The 26695-nt window shown below is 37.3% G+C and overlaps 2 protein-coding genes across 5 annotated transcripts in view; both read right to left on the reverse strand.

The window, feature by feature from the left end:
- Itga1 (integrin subunit alpha 1) overlaps positions 1-26695 on the reverse strand; it is a 159076-nt gene that overhangs the window by 122327 nt on the left and 10054 nt on the right. Inside the window, exon 1 of one of the 2 annotated variants that reach the window (XM_074077506.1) lies at positions 25834-25951. The exons of the other annotated variant lie outside the window; for it this stretch is intronic. Coding sequence (XP_073933607.1) covers positions 25834-25951 — 118 coding nt within the window. Of the gene's footprint in view, positions 1-25833; positions 25952-26695 lie in introns of those variants that run through there. 2 annotated transcript variants of the gene reach the window in all.
- On the reverse strand, positions 24018-25969 carry Pelo (pelota mRNA surveillance and ribosome rescue factor). Of its 3 annotated transcripts, none has more exons than XM_020178090.2 (3): positions 25834-25969; positions 24905-25648; positions 24018-24624 (listed from the first exon to the last, which is right to left on the reverse strand). In XM_020178090.2, exons 2-3 carry the CDS (start codon positions 25628-25630, stop codon positions 24193-24195), a joined length of 1158 nt encoding a protein of 385 aa, XP_020033679.1. In that variant the 5' UTR covers positions 25631-25648; positions 25834-25969; the 3' UTR covers positions 24018-24192. The 3 variants fall into 3 exon arrangements, with proteins under 3 accessions (XP_020033679.1, XP_073933608.1, XP_020033678.1); XM_074077507.1 differs by having other exon boundaries at positions 25847-25932; XM_020178089.2 differs by having other exon boundaries at positions 25778-25919.

Raw genomic sequence — 26695 nt, forward strand, 5'->3', positions numbered from 1 at the left:
ATTATTACAAAGTAAGTAATCCATACCACATGGGCCTACAAAAAGAACATTTCCAGTACAATTGAAAGTCTCTTAGTTTTGCTTCCTTTTAGAATAATAAAAGATTCAACAATAAAGAGGCAACACTCAACTTGAAAATGGAGAGAGCATTTCAGAGACATTGCTCCAAACAAGTTATTCAAATGGAAAAACAAAACAAAATCATGAATAGATACAGTTGTAATCATCAGGGAAAGTATATCAAAACCACATGATACCTAGTAGGAAGGCTATAAAAACAAGCAAACAAACAAGAAGTACCAGAAAATAAGTCTTGGCAAGAATGTGGAATAATTGGAAACCTCATGCTTTGCTGGTGGGAATGAAAAATGGTGAAGCTACCATGGGAAACAGTTCAGTGGCTCCTCTTCTAAAGAATTAGACATACAGTTAACACCTGACCAAACAACTTCAAGGTGGGTTACACCAGAAAATTAAACAACATGTTCACAGAAAAACTTGTCCATAATTATTCACAATGGTCAAAAAGAGGAAACAACACAAATGTCCATCAAATGCTGAATGTATAAGCAAAATGTGATATACATATATACATGCATATATATGCGATAAAATATTATTCAGCTACAAAAAGAAATGACGTACTGACACTTGGATGAACCTTGAAAACAGTACATTAAGAAGTCAGACACAGAAGGCATTGTATGATTCTATTTACACAAAATATCAAGAGTTGGCACATTCACAGGAACACAAAGCAGATTTGCAGTTATCGGTAGCTGAGGGAGGGAGAAATGGAGTTCTTGCTTAATGGAATGAGATTTGCATTTGGAGTAGTGAAATAAAAGTTCTAGAATTTGATAACATTGTGTTTTATTTAATGCTACTGAATTATAGATTTAAAATAATTTCATTTTATGTATGTTTTACCACAATAGAAATTAAGGAGCAGTTCAATTTGTCACCTCAATCAGGAAAGAATATGCTTTCTTTGAAATTAACATTTTTATTTTGAGATAATATGGATTCACATGCAGTTGTAACAAATACATAGAGCCCTCATGTACTTCTTGCCCAGTTTCCTTTTGAAAAAAAACTTCTGTCCTTTTTTTTTCTTAAAGTAATAAAATAAGAAAATTTAAAAGTGCCTTCTCTTTGGTAGCTAATATAACATTGTATAAGATTGTGTAATTGGGAATTCTGTACCTTGGCTTCCTGCCACTAACACTGGGCAAAAGTACAATATGTTTTACTTGGTTGCTTATCAACCCATTTAGAGAGAGCAACTTTATCTTTAATCAGAGACAAAATGAGGAAATACAAATAAGGATAGATACTAAAATCTAGGCGATTTGTGTACATATTCAAATGTATTTTCTACATTTACTATTGTGAGAGTATTTTGTAAACACTCTATTTATTATCATAAAGATGTTTACTTATTTTTTTTTTAACCCATGAAACCAAGCACAGTCAAGGCTGGAAAAAAATCTGTTCACAGACCATTAAATTTGAGAACATAAAACACATGCAACACTGTTAAGGCAGGTTGCATTTTTTCCAAGCTATATCTCTTTAAACTTCTGACATTCTGTGTATCTTGAGTATAGAACATGCTAATGATATTTTTTTACTTGTGAAATAAATTAACAAGTGATGATAATGTTTAATTTCTTTATAAAACTACCATAGGCATATATAAACCTATCTTCTAAGCAGGTGGGGAAAAAATTAAAAAGAAATGCTAAAAGTACTTTCCTCCTTTTCTTTTTTTTTTTCTCCTCATTTCCCATTATTTCTTTTCCTTTGCCTGCATTTCATCACTCTACTGTTCTTTTCTCAGTCTCTACTAGGATATTTGAAAGCTCAACCACATGCTAAACACTGATCAAGTAAATAAACACTTAACTGGTTGTGGGTTTTGCCTTTAGCAGGATAATGGGATCAAAACTCAAACTAGATGGGATCTTAGGAGTTAGGTGGCTTCCATTTTCCTAAAGCAGAAAAAGTATGGAGTGTCAGAGAGCAGTGTCATTCAGTCTAAGTACATAGATTTAAACGTTTGTGATTTAAGTACCTGCAATCAAGTAATGAAATTGGTAGTGAGATGAGTATTGCATCGACTTCCACATTGATTTTGAAAATGCCTATCTTCTCAGATATTTTATTCATGAAAGATAATTTGAATTAGCCCCAAACATATGTATCTTCTTTGGTTATAACTCTGAATATTTAAAAACTACTTTTCAGCAGTTAAAAGTATGTTAAATCATCCTTATGCAAAATGCCTAAGACAACATCCAGATTTAGTGCCTCCATTTTGGTCATTCTCTTGTATCTAGCTGTGAGACTTAATTTGGAAGAATGTCAGGATAGTCAGGGCACCACTGAGAGACCTCACTTTCCATTAAGCTCAGTGGATTTGGTTCCTTGGAATCCTCCTTTGAGCACACACTAAACAAACCCAAGTATTTTCTTGAGGAATCGAGCTTCAGCTGGAAAAAGTCATTATTGGACTACCTAATTAGTACCTCCAATGGTGAGAATACTGAGGCAGAAGCAGTTGGAATACATCGCCTAAGATACCATGATTACTTTGCTGACTATCCAGAACAGAAAACAGTCTCCTTGCTCTTAGTCAAGTTTCCTGCCCCAAAAGATGAAGCACAGGCAGCAGCGATCAGCCATCTTCACCCTGCATCCCGGGAGGTGATTACAGCTCATGCAAGTCGGAAAGATTGCAGGTGACAGGCCCACTGCTGTTCTTGCAACTGTGTGTTCACTGTGTGAGACAGTGGTAGGGGTGGAAACTAGAATAAGGACTTGTTGAGGAGCAGAGCCAAGAGACAACTTCTAGTCAGCACCAGGCTGGGGCCACTGGGCCAGGAGTTACCTAAGTGCCCCACAGCACTGTGCAGAGTAGGCAGGGAACTCAGCCTCCAGCACTTTTAGGAAATTAGCAATGATGCTGGTATCTCTCTGGGTTTGAGATTATCTAGCCCTGCCCTGCTCAAGCTGAAAAGAGTCCCTATGTCAATGGAAGAGAGAGGAGAGGGAATCAGCTAAAAGAGGACTGGGTGTCATCATCTTATTTCTGTAGCCCCAGTACCTTGAATAAAAGAGATGCTCAAAATGTTTGAACAGTGTATAACTAATTATAGCCTGAACTTGTCACCAACCTACTTTAGGCAAAACATTTCTTTCCTTTGAGCCTTGACTTCCATGTTTGATAAGTAGAAATACTAATAAGGATCCTTGTGGTATTGTTAGGAGACTGAAATGAGATGTTGCATGTGAACACCAGTTGAGAACACTAACACACTCTAACCATATAAAGGTAAAAGGTGGAGAACTGCCGCCATCTGGCAAGTTTTCAAGTAGGCTCAATGCCAATTTTGTTACTGTCATTCTTTTATTCCACAAAATAAAGGCAATAAAAGTTTAAGTTGTAAGAATATAGGCATTTCTGTTTTAGTGTGATATATTCATTTCCTAAAAGCAACTTCATGTTTTCTAGAAAGTCACATGTAAAAACAATAGAGGTTATGGTAGAAATAGATTTGGGGCAGGCAACTCAACTATACACCTTTTCAGTTAAAGCACAAGCAAAACCAATAACAACCCAAGGAAAAATACTAGCATGATTTTAAAGGAATGTTGTGTCCTGAAGAAATAAATGCTATACTAAAAATAGAACTTCAATGGAGAGGAGCAAGAAAGTATTAAGGCTTCAGCATTATGGAGACAAGCGCAACATGAACTAAGTTTGGCACCAACCATATACTAAGTCCTCCCAAGATACTACATGCAGAGTAAAAACTGAGCCAAGAAGAATAGGCATGGTGTACAATACTGTTTTCGTCTATGCTGTGTCCAGTGCTCAATGTACTCAGCATTCAAGTTCTGGTAGTGGATAGCTGGTGAAGATAACTTTGGTATTGTAGTGAATCATTAACCTATTTGCCAATTATGAATGAGCTAATTTGCCTACAGCAATATGCACTGGAACAGAATACACTCTATTCAATTTTTATGGATTTCAAAAAAGTCATTTTCACATAGAATGAGGAGATCTGTCTAAAACCATAATTTTTGACTAATGTAGGCTCCTGGAATCACAACAGACTTCCCATTTCAGTATATTGGACATACTTTGAATAGCACTGATCTAAACTAGAATCCCTAAACAACTTAGAAATGCAAACTAAAGGCAGTCAGCCACCCTTTATCTTCATACAATTAATTGTTAATAAAGTTTACTGAATCCAAGTCTCCATATTTGCTTGTGTATATAAACTTATCTTTCTTAATCAGCCAATATTTATTGACTATATAAATTAATTCTAGTTGTCGTCAGGACCTATAAGTGTTTTCCTGCAATAACTGTAATTGGAGAAAGATACACACATATGCACACACACACACACACATACACATACACACACACAGGCATAGAAAGTAGGCTGTCAATACAAAGGAATATATAACACATATTAATTTAATGAGAGATGAAACTAAATAATAGTTTCATCTGTCCACTAAATTAAGGGGTAGAGAGTTTAAACCAACAGACAATAACAACAATGCAGAAAATATTCTACCAGCATAAGTTCTTGTAGAAAGTAAATAAAAAATAAGATAATAGATTTTCTTTTTAATCCTTATCTGATTGATTTTGGAACCAACACATGAACTAAATGCTTTAAATGTTTTTCTGTGCCCATTAGAGCACCAGACATCCATGTGCTTTTCCATATTTGCCAGCCTACTTTGCAGTTAGGTTGGGCCATGTGGGCTGGTTTTCCTCAATGAATGATGAACAGAACTGTTTCTCCTTCACCTCTGGCTGACATTTGAAAGAAGGTATTGTTTCCCATCTACACCTCTTTCTTTCCTTTGGCCGTGACTTGGAACTGTGTACTTCCAATGGCATAGTATAAGAGAGAGTGAGGTCATTCAATCCACACAGAAATGATAAAAGTGGGTGAAATGAAGCCACTGGAGTCTTTTAAGGTAACTAATACTGTTCACCCCATTATTACTTTTCTGTGAAGCTTCTGACTTTTAGATACCCTCAAAATAGAATAAAATCCAAATTGACAAAATTAGAGCTAAAATCTTTAAATGGTGAGAGATTTGATACCCTCCTACTGTATATGTTGGTGTTGGATGCTTTGTCAAGGCATTGAAAGGCATGTACTAGTCTTTTCTAATTCTCAAAATTCTCTAATGATCTAGGCATTTCATTACTTTCAATTTCTCCCTAATGAAAGGAATCATACAAAAATTTTCCTAAAAGGCATTGCTCAACATGAATGTGAGGAAAAAGTTATAAAAAAAAAAAAAACTAAGCATCAAGCCTAACTAGTTTAATCCCTGCAGGAAATTCTTCACAATACAAAGGCTCAGATCATCTCAGGTGAGCTATGCTTGAATTTATGCTCTGGGAAATTCACCAAATACTCTTGTGCTGCAGACGGAAATCCTGTCCTGGACCTTTCTATAATGAGTTAAATTTCAAAATCTGTTACCACAAAAACTAGTAATGCCTATTGTGCAAATAATTATGGCTTTATGTTAGAAAAAGTACTGGTGAAAAGTAAACCAATTACAATGTGATTTACATATCAGTATCTCAATGGAATATATTTAGAGAACTATACCTTTTTTTATATTCAATAAGCCATTACATTAAAAATAGATGTACATAATAAGCTTATTTTTATATAAGTACTGACTAATAATTTATGATTAGATAAGTTATATTAATTTAGATAAGTTATATTAATTATGCCCAACTTATAAACATATTCTGTATCAAGCACTAGGCCAGGGGACAGCCAATTACAGACTGTATCTTGCCCATCATCTGTTTTGGTAAGTGCAGTTTTATGGTACTACAGCTATGTCTTATTGTTCCTAATCTGTATGGCTGGTTTTGACCTACAAAACAACTGAGTTAAACAGTTACTACTGAGACTCCATGGCTTACAAAGCCTAAAGAATTTATTATCTCTGATCCTTTATCAAAAAAAGTCAGTCTTTGAATACATTTGCTTTATAATTTGCATGTGCAAAGATGTGTTTATAAATCTGTTACATGTTCAGAAATCAGTACCATCTTAGTTTCCTATACTTAAATCAGTTCCCCCTCCGCCCCCCTCTCTCTGAGACAAGGTCTCACTAGGTAGCTCAGGATGGCATCAAACTGAAGATTCTCCTGCCTTCACGTCTGGAGAGAATTAGGAGTGAACCACAATGCCTGGCTTCCTACACTCAATCAAAGATAAGCGATAGAGTAAGATCCTGGCAGATGACATAAATGCTTTTCTGATTTTGCACTATTTTTAATCTTTGGAGTACCAAAGCACAGTCACATACTTCTGCATATTTCTTATCCTTTTCCTAGAAGGATATTTGTCAAGATCATCTTAGTTTCTTTGGGAAGAAGATTATATGGTCAGGATGTAAAAGTTTAAAAGTTAACATTCATTTTACATCTCCTTCAATGAGGAGTTCTAGTAAAGCTATGATCCACTTATAATATATATTAAGTATACCAAGTGCTTACCAAGTTTAATTTTCCCCACATTTCCACTTTGTAGATGAGGCTCAAAATGGCTTAGGGGTGCCTCAGATCACAAAATCACTTGGTTATAGATTCCAGGATTGGATCTGGTTCTACTGAAACAAAGCTCAGAGCACTTTCTTCACCATGTCTTCCTTGTATTTGGTGATTTTAGTATATTAAACTCCAGCTGACTTTTACAAAAAATCAAAAAGCCAAATAAGGGAAAACAAATTTTGGAAAGATTAGCATCTTACTAGGTTTAAACCAGACTAAATGTTTAATGGAGAAAATTCCTCAGATATGATTTCTCAGTGGGTAGCCTTTGAAGCTTTAGAATGTATTAAATTTGAGAGGTTCTAAACTTATTCCAAACTGACACAAGTTTATCACCCCAAGTGCTTCCATCTCCCTTTGCTTTTAGGGTGCCAATTCTGTCAAGGCAAAGGAATCCAGCTGCTGGGTGACAGTACTTGAAAACACTACTGCAAAGAAACTCTCCACCTGCTGTGGTGAGTCATAATACAGACTTTTATTACTATTTTCCCCATGACTTTGAATAAAATTGAATAGACCTGGAAGGACTAAACACACTAATTTCCAAAATTGTGAGGATTGGAAAAGATTGCAATCTTCCTCAGGGAATAACACCTGAGGGACTCTGGGAAGCAATGGGTTCAGAGACTTGCTCTGACCCTCTAGACAAAGTCACATGGTGCATCATAGGTATCCAGGACCCTGCTCTCTCACAAAGGCGTAGTGGCTGACAGTGTGTTTTCTCAACATTCCTTCTTCCTGAGTCAGCTCTTAACTATCTAATTCATGAAACAGTACATCCAATAGCATCCACCTCCTCATCCTTCACAAATAATGAAATCTTCTAGTGTGTTTATGTGGGAGAGAGGGCAACATGAAAACTGACTTGATATAATTCGTTTGGATTAATAGAAATAAATACTAACTTCGTGGTTTAAACTCCTAACTATGAGTGACTGACATGTTCAACTGACTGTAAGGCATCAATAATTTTCATGTTTCTCATAGGGAAATAGTCTTTATTTGAAAACAAGGATATTTGCTTTCTTTCTGCTGACATACTGGTTTCCTTTCAGTGCTAAAATATGTACTCAGTGTTCATGGATATTTATTGAGTCCCACACAGATAAATTTTAGATGTAACATACAAGATAGCTAAAATATTTTGAATATTTGCTGTGGGTCAGACATTTAAAGAGTGTCAACAATCTCGATTAAAAAAAACTAGTAGGTTACTACTTATTTTGTAGGTCAGGAAACTGAAGTGAGTCACCAAAATCATATTAGAAATAGTGAACCCAGATGTTCTAATTCCAGAGCCTGCTTTAGCCACTGCTTAAAACTCTTATTATATGTTGTTCACGTATTTAAGAAGTTTTTGTGATTTCGTTTCTTAGTGATACACTTTAAATTCAGCTTCCTTAACTTACATTTTAACTTCCTTAACTTATAATTAGTAATTACTAATATTACTTTGTAAGAGGACCTCACATTATCTTATTGTATCATAAATACAACTCATACTACTATAATGATGTCTTTTAGTTAGGAATCTCCTGGGAGTAACATTATTTTAAGATATAAGAATCATCTGGACCAGATGATTGCCAAGTAGACATTCATTTATATTCAAAGCTATTTTTGAAAGGTTTGGATCAGTGCTTACCAAACACAGGTGATCACCCTTCTCCATTCTTTCAAAAGTCCCCCTAACTGGAGCTAAGACTAATCCTGGGGAAGAACACACTTACCAGTGGGCCTCCTGACATTCAACCAAGCAATGGTCTCTTTTGCAAAGGCTAATCATGGACAGCCAAGTAAAAAGAGATGAACATAAGGGTGTAAGGATGCTAAACATCCAAATTTTAATTTCAGATAAACAATGAATAAATTTTTAGAATAAGTATATCTCCTTCACTATTCCTCTGCCCCATGAAACATAGGAAGGTGGAAGAAAACCATCAGCTGCAGGCTTTATATTTTAAACCTGAATTCATCTCAAAATTTAAAATTTATTTTAGGAGAGAAAAGCATCACAATAGACTTTGGTCTTTTAGATTAAATTTCTGGGTCTATTCAGCTTAGCATTTGGTGCCATACAGGAAATCTGGATATATTTGCTAGTTGATTCTTCTGCTTTTAATGCATGAAGTTAAACAGCTGAATTGAAAAACAATGTTAGGCTAAGGACAAATGTGTGTATTGGAAGTGGGGAAGGACAACATTACCTTCCTTCTTCCTGGCTTCCATTTCCTTTTAACCCAAACTTCAGCTGGGGAAAAACAGCAGAAGAGATACAAGTGGCCTGAGCTGACCTCAAGAAGACCTGAGACTGTGAAAGCAAGGCATTTCCTGAGTTTCCTGTGCTTTCTGATGCTTCAGGACTAATATCAAATTCCTTGCTGAAGAGAAACTAAAGCAGATACCTTAAAGCAACTGAGGCCAATAGGAAAAGGGGACCAGGAACTAGAGAAAAGGTTAGATCAAAAAGAATTAACCTAGAAGGTAACACCCACGCACAGGAAATCAATGTGAGTCAATGCCCTGTATAGCTATCCTTATCTCAACCAGCAAAACCCCTTGTTCCTTCCTATTATTGCTTATACTCTCTCTACAACAAAATTAGAAATAAGGGCAAAATAGTTTCTGCTGGGTATTGAGGGGGGGGAGCGGGAGGGGGTGGAGTGGGTGGTAAGGGAGGGGGTGGGGGCAGGGGGGAGAAATGAACCAAGCCTTGTATGCACATATGAATAATAAAAGAAAAATGAAAAAAAAAAAAATTCCTTGCTGAGATTTTCCCAGGCTGAAAATTTAGAGATCAACTGACTTTGACTAGTTAAATGTAACACCACTTAAAATCTACCAATAGGACCAATTCTTAAGTTCTTATCAATGAATCAGACACCCTTTCTGATAGCATTAGCCTGTGAGCAAATTCAGAAAAGAGTCGGGTGGAGGGAAGATAACAACAAACACCACAGAAATTCAGGAAATCATCAGATACTACTTTGAGAGCCTATACTCTAATAAATTTGAAAATTTTGAAGAGATGGACAGATTTCTACATAATTACAACCATCCAAAACTGAACTAAGAGGATGTTAATCATCTGAATAGATCTATAACACAAAACGAAATTGAAGCAGCAATTAAGAGTCTCCCAAAAAAGAAAGGTCCAGGACCTGATGGATTCTCTGCTGAATTCCAACAGACATTTAAAGAACTAATACCAACCCTCCTTAAACTGTTCCACGAAACAGAAAGGGAAGGAACACTGCCTAACTCATCTTATGAAGCCAATATTACTCTCATCCCAAAACCAGACAAAGACTCCTCCAAAAAGGAGAACTGTAGGCCAATTTCCTTAATGAACATCAATGCAAAAATCCTCAATAAAATAATGGCAAACTGAATCCAACAACACATCAGAAAGATCAGACACCATGACTAAGTCGGCTTCATCCCAGGGATGCAGGGGTGGTTCAACATACGTAAATCAATAAATATAATACAGCATATTAATAGAAGCAAAGACAAAAACCACTTGATCATCTCAATCAATACAGAAAAAGCCTTAGACAAGATCCAACACCACTTCATGATAAAAGCTCTAAGAAAACTAGGAATAGAAGGAATGTACCTCAACATTGTAAAGGCTATATATGACAAACCTACAGCCAACATCATACTTAACAGTGAAAAACTGAAACCATTTCCCCTAAAATCAGGAACAAGACAAGGGTGTCCACTATCCCCACTCCTAATCAACATAGTACTGGAAATCCTAGTCAGAGCAATTAAGCAAGAAGAAGAAATAAAAGGAATACAAACAGGTAAAGAAACTGTCAAAATATCCCTATTTGAAGACAATATGATCCGATACTTTAAAGACCCAATAAACTCTACCCAAAAACTCTTAGACACCATAAACAGCTATAGCAAGGTGACAGGATACAAAATCAACTTATGAAAATCATTAGCTTTTCTATATACCAACAATGAACAAACTGAGAAGGAATATATGGAAACAATTCCATTTACAATAGCCTCAAAAAAATCAAATACCTAGGAGTAAACTTAACAAAGGATGTGAATGACCTTTACAAAGAGAATTACAAACCCCTGAAGAAAGAGATTGAGTAAGACTGCACAAGATGGAAAGGTCTCCCGTGTTCATGGATTGGTAGAATCAACATAGTAAAAATGGCTGTACTACCAAAAGCAATCTACATGATGTTTAATGCAATTCCCATAGAAATCCCAATGACTTTCATCACAGAGATTGAAAAATCTACCCTAAAGTTCATTTGGAAACACAAGAGACCGCGAATAGTTAAGGCAATTCTCAGCAAAAAGAGCAATGCTGGAGGTATCACAATACCCGACTTCAAACAAAAGTACAAAGCAACAACAATAAAAACAGCATGGTACTGGCACAAAAACAGATATGAAGACCAGTAGAACAGAATAGAGACCCAGATATGAATCCACAGAACTATACTCACCTCGTTTTTGACAAAGGTGCCAAAAATATGGAGAAAAGATAGTCTCTTCAACAAATGTTGCTGGGAAAAGTGGTTATCTGTCTGCAAGAAACTGAAACTAGGTCCATGTCTATCACCCTGTACTAGTATCAACTCAAAATGGATCCAGGACATTAATATCAGACCCAAAACTCCGAAGTTAGTACAGGAAGGAGCAGGAAACACTCTGGAAGTAATAGGTATAGGCAAGGAACTCCTCAATAGAACCCCAGCAGCCCAGTAACTAAGAGAAAGAATGGACAAATGAGACTTCATAAAACTAAAAATCTTCTGCACAACAAAAGAAATGGTTTCTAAACTGAACAGACTACCCACAGAGATGGAGAAAATATTTGCCACCTATACATCACCAATACACACAATATACAATCCCAGAATACACAGGGAACTTAAGAAACTAAACTCTCCCAAAATCAATGAACCAGTAAAGAAATGGGCAAGTGAACTAAACAGAACTTTCTCAAAAGAAGAAATTCAAATGGCCAAAAAACACATGAAAAAATGCTCACCAGCTCTAGCCATAAAGGAAATGCAAATCAAAACCACACTAAGATTCCACCTCACCCGTTAGAATAGCCATCATCAAAAACACCACTAACAACAAATGTTGGCGAGGATGTGGGTAAAAAGGAACCCTTGGACACTGCTGGTGGGAATGCAATTAGTGCAACCACTCTGGAAAAAAATTTGGAGGCTTCTTAAAAATCTAAACATAGATCTGCCATATGATCCAGCAATCCCACTCCTGGGGACATACCCAAAGGAATGTGACACAGTTTACTCCAAAGGCACTTGCACACCCATGTTTATTGCAGCGCTATTCACAATAGCCAAGTTTGGAAACAACCAAGATGTCCCACTACTGATGAATCGATCAAGAAAATGTGCTACTTGTACACAATGGAATTTTACTCAGTCATGAAGAAGAATGAAATGTTATCATTTGCAGGTAAATGGATGGAACTGGAGAACATCATTCGGAGCGAGATTAGCCCGGCTCAGAAGACCAAAAATTGTATGTTCTCCCTCATATGCAGACTTTAGATCTAGGGCAAATGCAGCAATGTTGTTGGACTTGGACACATGACAAGGGAGAGCACATACAGGAGACATAGGAATAGGTAGAAAACCCAAAACATGAAAGCACTTGATGTCCCCACTCCAGAGGAACTAATACAGAAACCTTAAAGCCACAGAGGTCAACATGAGAAGGGCATCAGGAACCAGTGTCAAGATCAGTTAGAGATGAATCACCTAGGTTGTAACACATTTGTACTCGGAAGCAATGCTAGGAGTCTGTCTGTATAGCTATCCTTAACGCAACTAGCAAAAACGCTTTGTCTTCCTTATTATGCTTATGTCTTCTCTTCAACAAAATTAAGAGATAAGGGCAGAACAGGTTCTGCCTGGAAGTGAGGGAGGTTGAGGGGGAGAGAGTGGGGGCGAGGGTGGGGGGTGAGGAGGGGGAGAGAGTTGGGGCGAGGGTGGGGGGTGAGTAGGGGGAGAGAAATGACCCAAACAATGTACGCACATGTAAATAAATGAATAATAACAATAATAAAGAACAAGGTGGAATTTTGTGTTAATTATTTAATTAATTTATACAATTAGGTAATCTCTATTTTCTAAGCAAATATCAACCTTAAAAAAGATGCTGTCTGCTATCCAGCATCTTTGCTATAATCAGGAAAGTAACAGAAAAAGTCATTGTGAATTAAAAACTGAGGTTAAAGAGAAGTGGAAACTCTTCTGTAGGGCATGAAATAGAGATAGAATTTAGATGGAGCTTTGTTCCAAGTTCATGACCACCATAGGTTTTTGTTTTTGTTTTTTTTTTCTATCAAGTGGCCATGCTAGGATCTAAACATACTAGCCTGGCTGCAGGGAACTAACACCAGCATAATGCTTGACCTTTGCAAAGTACTTAGTAAATGTTAGTTCTCTAACTTTTAACTATTTAAAAAAATGGTTAGAGGATATTTTCTTTTGGTTTAGTTGCCCAATATCCACACATTACGTTTGGGGAAGAGGGTGGAATTTCATGCTATATAGGAGATGAGGATGGAAGAACTAGATGCAGGATAGGATAGAATAGTCCTGTATATTGCCTCCTGGTCCATGGAATGTGGGCATGTGATCTCTGGATGGCCAAACTGACGTTTGTAATCACTACAGATCATTCTCTGAAACACTGGTTTAGTTTTAAGCCCAAGGGATTAGTGATGGTTGTCTGAGGGTGCATTGCCTTACAGTGATGATCTCTGTAGCAAGGTTTTGCTGCTTGTATGGAGTCTTTTCATCTTCTTTCCCAAATCCTTTTATTGTTTACATTATTAGAGTTGGTTTCTGTTGTTGACAAGTGAGTTAGAAACAGTAAGAGAACTGTGGTTTATGACTTATGCATGACTGAAATATCTAGGGAAAGAAAGCTGAGAAAGAGAAATAATTTCAAATAATTAACAAGTACTATAAGAATTAAGATGCTTAAATGTCTAGCCTAAAAAGTCAACATTAATTTTACTTGAATTAAAGTTTAATGATGGGTCACAGCTGGTAAAGAATCAGTCTCTCACCATGGGGCTGCACAAGTCTCTGGTTCACTTCTGTTTCCTGACATGGTCAAGACAAGCTAGTGGAAGGCAGGTAGTACAATCTCTGTGCCCTCAGAAGCATCTGTGAAGGGACTGCTATTACTGGCATGAACTTCCAAACTGAAATACACTCTTCTGTGTTCCTCCTATTTGCTCCTATCAGTCACAAAAGTGGCTTTTTGCCTCAAATCCTTTGTGCCATGAGTCATGCTTATATAAAGACAAGAAACCATTGTAAAGACTGCAAAAGATGGGGCTAGCCCACAAGAGGCCTCCTCTTATTCTAGTCTGAACAGCATCCCTGATAAAGAGCTTAGGTGGGAATTTATGACAGGAGGCACAAGGCACTTCATTTTGCATCCTGCTTCTGTGGCTGCTCTGGTGTTGAGGTGATGTTATGTATTTAAAAAGATGCAATAGGAAGGAGAAACAAGACTAAGTTAAATTGAACTCCCATGAATTTCCAGGTATTTACTCAAGTCCCTTTTCATATTCTTTGCAACTCTGTAAAGAAAGTTTTATCATTTTCCTATTTTACAGCTTAAAGCTCATAGAGATAAATTTGAGAATCATGAAGGCAATGCAACTTACTCAAGATCATAGAGTCACTGCCAATGTTCTTACCACACCAGAAGAGTGATAAGCATTCAAAATCTGACCCAGATCAGTTTCTGCCATGTCTGTCACTTCTCTTTTCTTAACCAAAGCTGATCAGTATTGTAGACATGGAACACTGACCTACTCAATGATGACCAACCATGGTTTAACTTGGCCACAGAAAAGAAACACCTGGAGAACTTTTAAAATTTATAGATGCCTAGGTTTCTTTTCTAAATATTCTGACTTTTTTGAGGGTAGAGCTCAGGCATCAGGATGATTTTAACACTTCCTATGGGATTGGTGCTGCCTGGTTTGAGAAATCACTGGCTAAATGGAAAAAACATTCCAGTTAAAACAAAAACCTGGGTTTTTGATTGCCTGTTTCTTTGAGAGAGCAAACAAAGTTGTTGGGGAGAAAAATAACAAGGAGAAAAGTGTCAGGATTAAGCAACTTGGCATGTCATGGGAATGTGGCAAACTATTAAAAAATAGCTGCAAACTGTAGGATTTTAGTGCACTTATTGACAAAATGGCTTAAACAATCCTTTTTCCCCAAATGGTTAAGTATAAAGGCCCCCAACAACTTTGCAAATATGGGAGTGTTTGGCAAAGCATTCCTAAGAAATGGCCCTCAGCTCTGGAATTTGCTCCTTCTAGCAGGCTGCTTAACAGTCAGCCAAACCCCAAATCTGGCAGCTTTTGAAATATGGTACAAAACAGATTTAAAAAAAAAAAACCAAAAAAACCCTGCGAGCAACTAAAGATTTATTTCACACAGTTTGTAAAAATAACAAGTAATTACTATTATTGCACCAAGAGTAGAATCAGCGACCTTCAAGAGGCTATGAAATCAAGGGCTACCCTTCTTTCCTTATTCTATAGGTGAAGAAACCTAGCCTCAAAAAGATGAAATGATATCCTCAAATCACATGCTCTAATGGCAGGACCTGATTACCTTGCAGACCAGTTCTCATACAAGATCCTCTGAGAATGACAGGGATAATTTCTTCTTTGTATCATACTTGATAATTCACAAGTATAATGTTCTTACAAATGCTAATCTTACAATCTTTGGCAACTGTAGCAAATGGTATTTAAATTGTTTTTTTCTTTTATTTTTTGGTGTGTAACATTCTTTCTATAGTCCCAGATACAAAACTCACTTGCATTACTTCCTTGATACTTAGAATAAAGCTTTCTAATTCACCTGGAAGGACAGAAATGAACCCGTGGGTGAAATGCAAATCTAAGAGCTTTAAATTCACAACAAATCATTTTAAAAAGGCCTTGACTGTCTGTATTTCCTGCCAACTCACCATATTTCCCATTAAATTTAAGTGTGACTTTGGGAAACGACACAAGTGAGAGACAGTAAAGATGATTCCCAGGAAAAATTTTATCAATTATTTAGCGTTGTTAAGCTGTTTGTTGGAAAGGAGTTAGGCTCAGAGTAAGAACTATGGCTACATCAGACTGATTTTTCTGATAACTATGTGGATACATTTGATGAATCATTATTGTCTCAGTTCTTCCCACTTGTACACATTCTGCATTTTATTCTGTTCTCTTTCACTTCAGGCTGAGAATATCTTTGAGACACAGGGGTCAGAGAACTATATCCAGAGTTCACTCTTCCTCATGAGATACTTTGTGTTCTTTTCTCCCTTTTGTAGAAAATTTCCTTTCCTTCTACCACACCCAGTCCATACTAGCCACTGAGTGAAATATGTGACATAAGACAGAAGTTATTGTTGTTAAAGGTGTTTTCCTGAATTTTACAACCAAGGACAAAATGATAAGGACGTAGGAAAGACCCCAGTGACTGTCTTCCTACTATTTAGCCTCAAGGACTTCCTGAGGAGCAAGCTAGCTCCCTGTCTCTTCTTTCTTCCTGGCTTCAGCTCCCCAGTTGTTTTCAGTTTTTTTCTGAGGTGGCTGCCACCACTCTATCCTGGTCATGCTTTTTTTTCTTTTTTTCCCAAGAGTGGCTCTGGCAAGGGACAGAAGGTCCTTTACTCCTCAATGACCATCTCCTTTACTGTCCTGAAAAGAAACAAGCCAAGCTCACTTTTCTGGTTTAGCCATTTTCTGCTAGTCAGGAAAGAGAAACAGACAGGAGATAACAAAAACACAGATATCACAAAGGTTCTAGATTTTTTTTCAAGATCACTTCAGTCATTTCACTGAAGTCACTTCAGTCATGGTATCTGATCTGTAGTTCAGATTCTATTAGAGTATGCACTTATTTCTGAGGGTGGGCATTAATGGGATCTCCTTTCTCTGTATCTCTTCTCAGTTTTGTTGGATTCACTGTAAATATTTAACATCTAAAGAAATTAGGGACTACAGAGACCACAACATAGAAGAGAAAATGTTACTATAATTGAGAGGACTTAAAAAGGAATGCTCTGAACTCCCTTTGCCTTATCTCCTTAGAGAATAATGGAAAATAAGTGTGAGCTTCTGGAGTTCACCAGTTTCAGCTCTGGCAGCATCTGCTCACTGAAGCCAGGCTGAGTTAGGATTTCCTCTCGGGCTCCCATATTCCTGGGCTGATTGTACTGTGGCTAATTTACCATCTCTTCCAATCCTGGGTGGGTTTCCCTGGAAGGAAGAGATTGTGGTCTTCACTATGCATCACTGGAGGCTAGTATAGTGCCAGCACATACTAGGTACTTGGCAGGTGGAGTGAGATAAAACAATCTTCCAGGGAATGGACAATAGGACTTCAAAACTGGGTCCAGGTGTCAGTGATGCTGCTCAGAAACTGTTGCTACAAGAAGAAAAGTAATTTGATAAATAGGAGGGTTTAAGGCATTTTAAAATCCCACATTGTTCTTTGTCCTCTTACCCCTTAACTCCCAAAATGCATCAGTGACATAAAGTATGTAAGAAAATGGAATGAGATAAATCAAACAGAAATGTGGACTCTAAAAAATTTCCATTTGTGTGATTTGGGGCACATGAGGAACTCTCTCTGGGCCTGTTTATAACTATATTATGGAGTAATTCAGACCATATATAAGGCATCTTTCACCTTTGGCCTTTTAGGATTCTAAGCAATTCAGAGCTATCTACAGAAATATTATTTTAATCTTCTTCTCCTTGACCTCATTTAAATACACACTCACACACACACCCTTGGGGAAGAAAAATAAAGTATAAATATGGGAGCAGGATCAGATGAGTTGAAACACACAGGATTAAAATGTTTTCTATCTACAGACCAATTTTTCACAATGGTGTCAAACAAAAAGTTCTAGTCAGTGTTTACACTAAAACTTGATGAAAAATTTTAGACATAAAACTTCTGGAACTGAAACTGAGCTCAGAAGGACTTCCCACCTCTTAATAAGTTTTACAATTAAAATCTGTTGGAGTTTTTTTCTTTAACAAGAATTCATCCTTCCACAAATATTTGAGTTTTCTTACTGACACTATTATGGCATAGTAAAAACTCTGGCTATCTGAGACTATCATTCTAAATATAACAGATAGGGATTTCTTTTTTGGAAGTACTAGGGTTTGAACTCAGGGCCTTGTACTTACTACACGTGTAGTCTACCAACTGGAGTCACACCCTTAGTCCATTTTACTTTTTTAGTTATTCTTTCAGAAAGGGTCTCAGGTTTTTCCTGGAGTTGGCCTAGACCATGAGTTTCACATTTATATTTAACAAGTAGCTGGAATAAGAGATGTGCCACTGCACTTACTCAGCATTTTACTGGTTGAGATAGGGTCTCATGGACTTTTTTGCCTAGGCTGGCATCAAACCATGATCCTCCCCATCTCTGCTTCCAGAGTAGGTAAGTTACATGCATAAGCCATGGAGTCTGGCTAGCTAAGGATTTACGTACCATTATCTCTTTTTTCCTTTTTGGCAGTATAGGGGTTTAAACTTAGGGCTTCACACCTATAAGGCAAATGCTATACTACTTGAGCTACACCTTCAGTCCCCATTATCTTTTAATAATTTTGGACAGAAGGCTGGGGTTATAGCTCATTGGTACAGCATTGCCTTTGCAAGCAAAGGCCCGGGGTTTGATTTTCAGTGCCACATAATAGCAATAATGACTATTATTATTACAGGAATACTAATTTTGGATGAAAATCATTTTGAAAGACTTCCTTGACTCCTTTAACAATATGCTGAATGTAATTCAATCTGCTTCTCAATGTGAATACCAGTTACTATATCACAATAATGTCTGTGGGCCCTGGAGAAATATGCTAAGCCCTACCTACGCTTTTTATTACCGATAGTGTTTCAGCATCTACCTGAGCTGCAGCAGTCACTACTGACAGTTATTACTTCCCTGTCCACTTAGCCATGTGTGGTCATCTCTCTCCAATATCTAAGTTGCTGATTAAAGGAAGGAAAAAGTTTCCTACTTCACCTTTGTACTCAAGGATATCACAGATGCAGTTACTAAAAGTGCTTAGTAAATAAAGTTATTTAAATAATATATTAATATGGTAGGCTTAAAAATTAAAAAGAAAACTTGCTAGAACTAGGTATGAAATAAGTACATTCGTTGAGTAAAGCCTTAAGGGACTTGCTTTCACATACATTTCTCTCTGCACTTTCTATTACATGTACAGGATTAAAGGATTGAGTTATTGAGTTTTCATGAGATAACTATAATAGGGATAGATACATAAAAGCATACAAAATGACTAAACTTTACCTGATTATACAAAATTTACTATTACTAAACAATTTTATTTCTTGATCTATGCTTGACTTACTACAAAACAAGACACAGAACTAGCATTCCTTCTTTATAATGGAGTAGACTAACAGGCACCTCATCACATTCACTAGCTACATGATTTTGGACAAGTTATTGAACTTCTTTTGTTTTCTTCTCTGAAAATAATAATGATAAAATCTTTCTTACAAGGTTCTTGGAAGAATTAAATAATGCATTTTAAAGCCCTCACCACAGGGCCTGGCACTTCAACACTTAGTCACTTTTACTATAATAGGTTGTCCATTCTTTGGAATGGGCCAGTGGTATCAACCCTGGGCCCAGGCAGGCCTTGGGGCTGCCAAGACATTTTTCTCTTGAATTTGCTGCCTGGCAGATGCTGCTGCTGCCTCAGTATTGGGTGTTTTAGAACCAAATGTCACCCAAATCAAAGCCCTCTACATCTGACATTAGAGAGAGCAGGCATTTTCATTAAACTAACACTGAAAAGAATGGGGTTTTAATGTGGGAAATCTTAAGGGATGCTGAAAAGGGAATTTAAAAGATTAGTATTCCAAGACCCCACCAATTATCATAAATATTACAATTCTTAGCAACTAGAAAATGTAGGAGCTTTCTATATCAATGCCAATTATTATAAAATTAAAATATTCCTTCTAAAATGCAAAAATTATAGTCTCAATTTTTTGTGCAACTAAAGTATTACACACAAAGGAGGATTTTCCTTGAGGAAACTCATTAATTCATTCTTAATTTAAATTTAAAAATTCATAATTCTGTAATTTTTTTCCTCACATGGTGTTATGTTAGATTACGCTAAATGTTATTTAAAAATAGAAAAATTAAATAGTATAAAATACTACTTTATAATATCTTATGAATTACTATACTTATAAATCTATAAAGAACTCTCTGGAAAATATATGAGAATATGCATGGTGTTACACACTCCATAAAAGGGAAACTCTTGCTAGATAAAGAAAAACAACGAATGAGGCTTAGCATTTACACTTCAGCTTAATAAGTTATCTTTGTCCGTATTTTTTTTCACGATCTTTCTAATTTCAATTCATCTCATTACTAAACTTGGATTTTTTCTTTTTTTTACTTCTGTGTGAAGTTTTATGACTAAGGAACTGCTCAGATTGTTCTCCCATTAAATACCAAGATTATTATTATGAATCTTATTTTCCAGTATCTTAGTTAGATGCATAATTGGCTTTTGAAGCTTTTCTAAATAAAGCATACTTGATGTCAACTATATTATGCTTGCTCTCAACTCCTCTAAAAATCATTTTGGCTTTAAGTAATTCTTTTATAATAAACTGCTATAAATTGACAATCACCAGTATATATAACACATTAAGAAAATCTCAAATACCTCTTCCTAAAATACTACACCTTTTAGAACACATAAACTGAGTCACAGCACAAAAGTTAGGTTAGATATACTAACAACAGTATGAAGAAAGCTATTTTACTGAGGGTTTTATAAGCCTTATCTGAAATAGTAGGTGTTTTTTTGTCATCTTCATTTATTTTTCTGCTCTGATACAGGGTCTTTCTATGTAGTCCAGGCTGGCCAGGAACTGAGCTTGGACATTTTTAAAATTTTATTTCTATGTGAAGTTGTATGACTGTGTTTGTTCACACTAACAACCTTTGCTTTCTCAAATTTTTCTGATATATATTCTATTAAGTCTTCCTGCCTCCAGTCCTGCCTTCTCTAATCCATCTTTGATATGGCTGAACAGCAATATTTGTGAAATAGTGTTATCTTGACATTCATCTGCTTGTTTCTCATTATGGTAAACCCAAACTCCTTATTGTGGCATACAATCTTATCATTAATACACCTGCCCACTCAGCCTCCCCACCTAACTTCTCCAAGTTTCTTCTCATAATGTTAGGTACACTTATTAGCTCCTGACCTATAATGTTCCTCCTAGAAAGTGACCCTTTTCAATACCATGCCCTCTTACATACTTTTTACAAATTACTAATCACAGTGCTTTATTTACATTTGTCTTCCCAAATGCAAAGTGCAGCCCAGTGAGTGATTCAAATTAGGCACTAAAAAAATGGATAAATTGGTTTTTTTTTGGAGTGGGTATTGAACCCTGGGCTTCACATATGCTAGGCAAAACACTCTACCACTAAGCCACACCTCCAACCCTTTTTTATTTTGGTAGTTTTCCAGGCTGGCCATGAATTATGCAGGCTATGCTGCACCGGAGCTTGTAATTTTCCTGTCTTGTCTCAAGTACCTGAGATTGTAGGAATGTACCACCACGTCCCACTAATGTATCATTCTTAATGACTGATGTTATAAAAATATGGATATTCTATATCTAAATTCCAACCCCAGGCAAAAGGGCCCCTTTCTTCTCAAGCCCTCAGAATCACCATAGAAACTTCTTTTAGTAGTGCTTTTTTTCTTTTTTTTTTTTTCAGAGCTAGGGATGGAACCCAGGAACTTGTGCATGATAGGCAAGTACTCAACCACTGAACTACACCCTCAGTCCAAAAGTCTTCAATTCAACAGATCCTAATACAAAATATAAATGGACATTTATTTGTATGGAAATCCATGATTTTATAACACAATGACCTTTCCCCAACTAAGAACTTCTGTGTTTTAAGCTCTCATCTGTACATCTGATTTTAGCAAGAGAGAATTTCAGTTCCAGAATATATGAATTACAGAAATTATGAGTCATTTCTGTTAAGGATAATTTGAAGTTGAAAGAATTGGTCATAAGAACTAAAAAAAGGAAACCAAAGTTAATAACTGAAAAGTAAGAAATAAAGGAAAATTTACCCCACGTACCTGACGGCAAATTTCAACATTAGTTAAACACTAGAGAAGCTTAAGATGTTATTGTATTTTACATTTATTCCTTAATAATAGTTGAAATTAGACTACTCTATGATCTCTAAAGAAAACAAGTCAAAAATAATTAGAATTTTTAATTTTATTTGCCCTTATCATTATTTTGATATTTCCTATGAATTAGTATGAATTATACTTTTAGTAATGATATAAAAAAGGGACTTTTTAAAAAATTGGAATTAAGGATTTTTTTGATTAAATATTTCATATACATAAAAAATAAGCTTTTATTTAGAGGTCTTACAGGTAGCTGAACGTGGTCAATGAAAGACATTAAAACTCAAATGTGTTTTCTCTAGGCTGGTGACCTCAGCCAGGGATTTCCTATCTCTGATAGAAAAAGCCATTGCCTATGTTTACATCAGATTTTATTATAGATAGCAATTCTCTGGCGATATTGGCACAAGCAATATCTAGAGAAGAAATCTGGATTCTAGTTTCTAACAACTTCTCAGGGATGCTGGGGATCCATGGACCTTACTTCCCAACAGCAAGGTCTAAATTAGTGGTTCTCAGTTTTGATATTTATTGCAATCACCTATGTAGCTGTAAAACAAACAAGCAGCATTTCTAGGGGTAAAAGTTTACTTAATTAGTCTGTGGTGCAGTCTGGTCATTGAGAGTTTTAAGAGCTTCCAAAATGAAGCTACCAGGCAATTAAATTTGAGAACCTATGGACTGAAATGTACATGACAATTTTATTAAATTTCATTTTAGTGATGCAGAAATTAGGGGTAATAACAGTCCAAAAAAATCTCAAATTCTTACTGAGATTATGATTCATTATCAATTAGGTTCTAACTTTAAGAATTGTAGTGGCTTCCTTTCTATATTTCTACTAAGTTATTTAATAAAATACTTTCAATAATATTTTAAAGTTAAATATTCATGCAAATACAATGAAATGTCAATCTCAGTTATTTTTAGATTAGGAGGTAGATATATAAAAATATAAATGTATGATTTTAAAATATATGCAAGTATCTGTTCCCAACATCAAATGAAAGGTTCAAACTGGTTAGCAAGTTCATCAAAAATAGTTCCCAAACCTGTTACACCATGAGGAAGGATCACAGACACAGAAAAGAGAAGCAAAAGTTTACTTGAGGTAGGCATCACTGATCCAGAAGTTACAAACTGAATTATCACTCTAAGACCTTTCCTAATTATTTTACTAAGTTGAAGTTTGCAAAAGATCAAATTCCAACTCCATTTCCAAAGCTTTCTCTCTAACTCTTTGAAATGCACACCAAAAATATTTAATAAAGAGTATTTTAAACTCTGAGATATTTGCAGAAATTCCCTAATAACAGTAACGAATATTGGCATACAACTAATGACTTAAACTTTTTCAATATGCTTTTTTCATACCTAAAATAGTCCAGCAAGAATGTGAAAGCACAGACTGCCACATACAAGAAAGCATAAATTTGACAAGCCAAAATAAATAAACAATAAGACAAAAATAAAAAAAAAAAAAGTATGGCAGTGTTTCAGTGGAAAGAACTGAAATCCAGATTGGGAACTAATTCCACCTTTATCACTAATAAGCCACATAAATCACATACCTCAGTCTCATCTTAAAAACAGAGGCCTCAAAGAGATTGTGTTCAGAGTCCTTACTCTATCAAAGCTCTACCATCTGAAAATGACTGATTCAGTGGTCCTGGTAACAAATATGATTAACTGTAATAAACGAGCACCAAGACTCTATTTTTAACATGATTCACTTAACAAACTCTGAAAAAAAATACCATTTTAAACTTGTCTTCAAGCTTACTAATTGTATGGCTGTCATTTAAAATAGCAAATCCAGCTAAATCTTTAAAAAAATGGAGGAAGGTGGGGAGAAAGGGAACATTAAATGCAATGCAAGAAAACCATGCAGAATAAAATAAACAATGTAAACTTAGGATGAGAGAAAAAGGAAAAGTACTTTTAAGCATGCAATAGGTGATTTTACAGTCTATCCCAAACAATATGTAAGTATTCTTATCAGGTACACAAAATTGTTGTTTCTCAGTACTACAAATAAAAATTATCCTAATTAATAAAGATAGTAGTACATGGAGATTATTTCCTTTTCTTTATTATTTCGTTTGAAAACATGTCTTTCCAATCATAAAATACATAAGAAATCCTTGGATGAAATCAAAAAGTGCCTCTCTTGCAGCTTTCTTTCAAAGAATGCTGACAAAATGTAACAGTAAAGAAATGAGACATGCTATCTCAATTGTAATTTCAATCATTAATCCTCTTCAGAACTGGAATCATCCTCTTGGTCAGAAAGTTCAGGGACAGGGAATCGGAGAATGGCAGCGACTCCAGTCAACTGGCTGAGCTGTTCCCCAGATACATGAAGACTGGAGAATATCCTAACTGTGCCTGCATTCTCTTTCACACTGTCCACCAGCCTCACATACCGGCTCCTTGTGGCTACATCCTGGTGCCTGAAGAGCTCATCACTGATAAGCAACGTGTCAATTGCCATAGCTTCATTGGCCTTCTCCACCTGCTTGAGTCCATAGAAAGCTCGGTCCGGTTCATGCTGTAACATTTTATAAAAGTCATCCAAGGCTTTTACTTCTCCAGCAGCTTTAGTGTCTGAAAGGCGACTCGCTACAGTAGGGTCACAAAGGGCCTCTTTTAGTGAATATTTGTGTCCAGAGGAGGCATGTACCTAAAATCACAATTATAAAAGACAAAAGAATCTCTGAGAGAATCTGTTTACCAGCACACAAGAACCTAAAGTCAAAAGCATTAACAAGCTTTACATATTTAAGGACTACTGCAAAGTTCACTATGTGAATACGGTGGATACTGAACAGTTCTCTTTTCATTTCATTATGTCATTTACAATCCTATTTTGCTTTAACCAGTAGTAAAACTTGAAGAGCAGTAAATACCAATACCCCTACCTCTACCCATTCTTAACTATCTCTGGGTAAGAATTTTTTTACCTGAAGAAATTTGGACCGGTTTTCCAGAAGCACTTTGTTGTCAGTCTTCACTGCTTGCTGAAACATGTAGTCGCAGAACTGTTCCCGAACAAATCCTGGGCTGGCCACCAGGATGCACTTCACAACATCAAAGTTTATGTGGCGCAGGATGGCCTGGACCACCTGTTCGTAGAACCTCTCCAAGGCCCGGTCATGCTGGGAGCAGTTGCCTTTCCGTTTCCTAGGGATGTTCACCTCCACCTTGGCCCGAGTGAGGGTCATGCTAGGAGTGACTAAGCAGACATGGGCGAGGCCTTCCTGCATGACTACAGCTGCCACATCAGCGCTCCAAGCCGGGTCACAGGCCTGCTCGATGCGCTCCAGAACCACACTATCCCACTGTTTTTTGGCCAGGGTGAACTGGCGATTGGGCTCCAGTTCGATGGTGTGGTACGCCCCCATCTTGACATACTCATTCTCTTGGATATTGGTCCCCTTGACCCGCAGCTGGCAGGCTTGGGAGTCAAAGTCGATGGCCTCCACGCAGAGAGTGAGGGTAGTGCGGACCCGGTTGCTTCCCACGCTGCCGGTGGAGGACTCGGTCTGAACCTTGCGGATAGTGGAAGCGCGCAAGCTGTCGCCCACCTGCACTAGATTGTAGGTGTGCCACATGTCCTCGGGCTCTTCGGGGACCAGAGTCACCTGGCCCGCATTGTCCTTTTCAATGTCCTTCCTCACGAGCTTCATGGCCTTATCAGGGAGTCACTAGCAGAAGAGGAGGAAGTGAGAGGGGTCCCCCACGGAAACGCGAAAAGGGGCTAGGAAGGGGAATGGGATTCTAGGCCAGGACGGGGGCGGGGTCCGGCTCCTACGGGCAGGAAAGAGCTACTCTACCTCTGATTCATGCAGCCAGGGAGACACTGACTTTAGCCCCTCCTTCCCCAGCCTACCGGCGCGGCGTACCGATCCCGCGCTGGGGAAACCGCAACAAACCGGGACTTCGCAAGGGTTCCGGTTCCCAACTCCGAGCAAGTGGCCGAAGCTGACGCAAAGAAGGCGCATGCGCATCCCGCGTCCTACCGCCCGGCGCACGATTTACGTCACCCACGAAGGGGCGGGATCTACAATGCTCTTGCGCAGGCGCACTAGGCGAGAAGGCGCTCCCGCTAATAAACCCAGTAAGGCAGGCGCGTGTGAGCTGCGGTGGTAGCGAGTCCTTTATTTTAACGTAAAAGTCGGACTTCCTGAGTTTTTCCCTTCCATCCTTGTGTGTGAAGAATTGAATGTGTGAGTGCAAATATGTTTTCTTAAACTCGACGTGTTTGCTACTTTGCACTTCCTTCCTAGGCGTAAATCCACCCTCAAACTTTACCTAGAAGGGTGCGATCAAAAGTGCGAACGTGACCCACAGAATTCAGCTCATGGTCGGATTTGTTCGTTCCGTATCTGCACCCAGACATGACCTGTCTGATGGAGGTGGTATTTTTAGAAGCGGTTTCTAAGTACGCCTGGTCACGTTAGGCCTGGGCTCTGAGCTGCCCAGCTGTTTTCTGCGCTTAGTCTGCACTATCCAATTAACCCAGATGTTAAAAGCACTGAGCCCTGAGAGAAGAAACTATGTGTGGAATTTACCCTGGGTGGACCTCTCAGTGGCTTGCACTGATGTCCTGGGAGTCCCAGATTCCAGACCTGGCAGTCTCAGCTTTCTGCAGCTCAGTCGCCCCTGAAATGCTTAGGATGGGGGTTGGGATGCAATAGCTTAGCAGCGCTCTTCACTGCCGAAGATAGTCTAGAAGCTGAGAATACGGGAAG

This window comes from Castor canadensis, chromosome 6, assembly GCF_047511655.1.
Source record: "Castor canadensis chromosome 6, mCasCan1.hap1v2, whole genome shotgun sequence".
NCBI lineage: Eukaryota > Metazoa > Chordata > Mammalia > Rodentia > Castoridae > Castor > Castor canadensis.

Coding starts and splice junctions, on each gene's coding strand:
- Pelo (XM_020178090.2), bottom strand. CDS start 25,630: ATGAAGCTCGTGAGGAAGGACATTGAAAAGGACAATGCGGGCCAGGTG. Junction 24,625..24,904: donor ACCGGTCCAAATTTCTTCAG/GTAAAAAAATTC, acceptor TTGTGATTTTAG/GTACATGCCTCCTCTGGACA.